General features: G+C 39.7%; 1 protein-coding gene across 1 annotated transcript; it reads right to left on the bottom strand.

Annotated features, from left to right (window-relative positions):
• Nucleotides 1-5: 5 nt before the first annotated feature.
• On the bottom strand, nucleotides 6-2,200 carry LOC111786357 (CBS domain-containing protein CBSX6-like; the record flags this gene model as incomplete). The annotated part of the gene is made up of 2 exons (XM_023666656.1): nucleotides 1,613-2,200; nucleotides 6-306 (listed from the first exon to the last, which is right to left on the bottom strand). Coding segments are annotated over exons 1-2 (642 nt in total), but the record flags the coding sequence as incomplete, so codon positions are not given.
• Nucleotides 2,201-2,206: the final 6 nt, after the last annotated feature.

Raw genomic sequence — 2,206 nt, 5'->3', positions numbered from 1 at the left:
CCTAGTGTAGAGATGGAGGATAGAGGGAGAGGAGCAAGGGCACCGAGGCAACCGATAAGGAAACGAATGACATCTTCTCTTGAGAGACAACAAAACTTATCATGACAAGTAGATGTCGAAGACGACGATGGGTGGTTAGCATTTACGTTGAGGTTATTGCTGCTACCAACAGAGGTATCAACGTTCTTCAACCACTTACCATTATAGAGAACGGAAAACCGTTTGCTCATTCCTTTCCACACCACACTTTTTCGGATTAGAAGACGCCTCACACCTTGCTTCATCATTTCTAATGCATCAATCAATCTTTTACATGGACAGATCAAGAGGTTAAATCAATTGAATGCCACACCCACGCAGTAAATGAAGTGAAAAATACACGGGAATGCAAGAACAGGACACCCCAAGAAGAGGCTAACTAATCCAGGAAATGGCTACAATCAAGCAAAATAAGACTTCAATGAAAGTTATAAAAAAGTTTAAACACGAAAACCTAAAGAGAAGCACGGAATCTAATAAGGGATCACAACTCTCCTACAGATCTTTCAACCCCTCTAAAAATTCTAGTTGCTTGAGTCAAAAGCATCTGAAAGGATCTAAACCACAGTGAGTTCAGAAACGAGAGAGAAAAACATTTCGTGGTCGTACTCACAGATCTTACCTTATGAATCTATGAACAATTCTAATATCAAAACGGAATATGAAATCCCACATCTGTTGGGGAGGAGAACGAAACATTTTTATAAGGGTTTCCTTTTTCATTATCTTTTCATATAACAATGAAAAGTGTTTCTGTTTCTAGATATATAAATAAATCGCCTTGTGAGATCCACGTCGGTTGGGGAGGAGAACGAAATTTTTTTTATAAGGGTGTGAAAACCCCTCCCTAGCAGACGCGTTTTAAAAACCTTGAGCGGAAGTCTGAAAGGAAAAGCCCTAAGAGGACAATATCTGCTAGCAGTGAGCTTAGACAGTTACAAATGGTATCAGAGTCAGACATCGAACGATGTGTCAGTGAGGAGGTTGAGCCCCGAAGGGGGGGTAGACATGAGGCGGTGTGGCAGCTAGGACGCTGGGCCCGAAGGGGGGTGAATTGAGACTCCCACATCGATTGGAGAAGGGAACGAGTGTCAGCGAAAACGTTGGGCCCCACATTGGTTGGGAGGAGAACAAAACAATTTTTATAAGGGTTTGGAAATCTCTCCCTAGCAGACGCGTTTTAAAAACCTTGAGGGGAAAGCTCAAAGAGAACAATATCTACTAGCGGTGGGCTTGAGCCGTTACATCAATACATCAATACACTTTGAAAAAAGAACTTTTTGTTAAACAATCATAACTCATAAGACCCATAACACTGAAAACTAGTCAAAAACAGTGAAAAATAATCAAAAGTTCACAGGCATATAGATTGCAATAGGATCAAAATTCTGGAAAAAGAAAAAAGAAACAGTATAGAACTACTTTTGGTAGCATCCAATAGAAGCACTTCAAGAACAATTTACAAAATTCCATCAACCAAACATAGAACAAGCCTCTTAAATTCTAATCACATGATCAATTATTAACAAAACAAAACACCATAGACATTAACATATGAAACAAAGAGGCTAACCTTGTTGCAGGATCGACCTGTCTCAATAACGAATGGTTGGGAACTACAGCCTCCGAAACTGGGGTCTTCATTGCCCTATCTTGATCCTTTTGATTCTCCGTTCGAGCCAGAAAGGCAACGATATCCAAAGACGAGAGAATTCCCACAAATCTCTGCTGTTTCATTTCAGCATTCTCAATAATTCCAAGACTTTTCCTCTTCCAAATTGGTATCCCACACTCTGTCGACTCTCCAATCACCCGAATTGCCGTTTCAATCGTCTCCGTCTCATAAAACTCAACCATCTCCGGCTTTCCTACAGTCAGATCCCCAACCACATGATACAAAAACACTGATGCCATGATAACTCTTCACCTCTCTGCAATAAACCCAACCAAAATCTAAAGAATCCAATCTTATAACATCAATCTTCAACACAAATCTCCTCAAACAATCCAAGATCAGTATCAACAGCGCATGCAGGGCACTGATTTCCAGGAAATCCAGGATTAAAAATCTATACAGAACAAAAAAAAAAAATGGAAAGATTCTTCACTTCTTCTCCGATTTCAGATCCAACATGACAATTATTCAATTAAAAAAAAAAAAAAAAAA

The sequence above is a fragment of the Cucurbita pepo genome, unplaced genomic scaffold (assembly GCF_002806865.2).
Source record: "Cucurbita pepo subsp. pepo cultivar mu-cu-16 unplaced genomic scaffold, ASM280686v2 Cp4.1_scaffold001532, whole genome shotgun sequence".
Lineage (NCBI taxonomy): Eukaryota > Viridiplantae > Streptophyta > Magnoliopsida > Cucurbitales > Cucurbitaceae > Cucurbita > Cucurbita pepo.
Note: the sequence above shows the minus strand (reverse complement) of the source record. Positions and strands in the feature narration are given on the sequence as shown.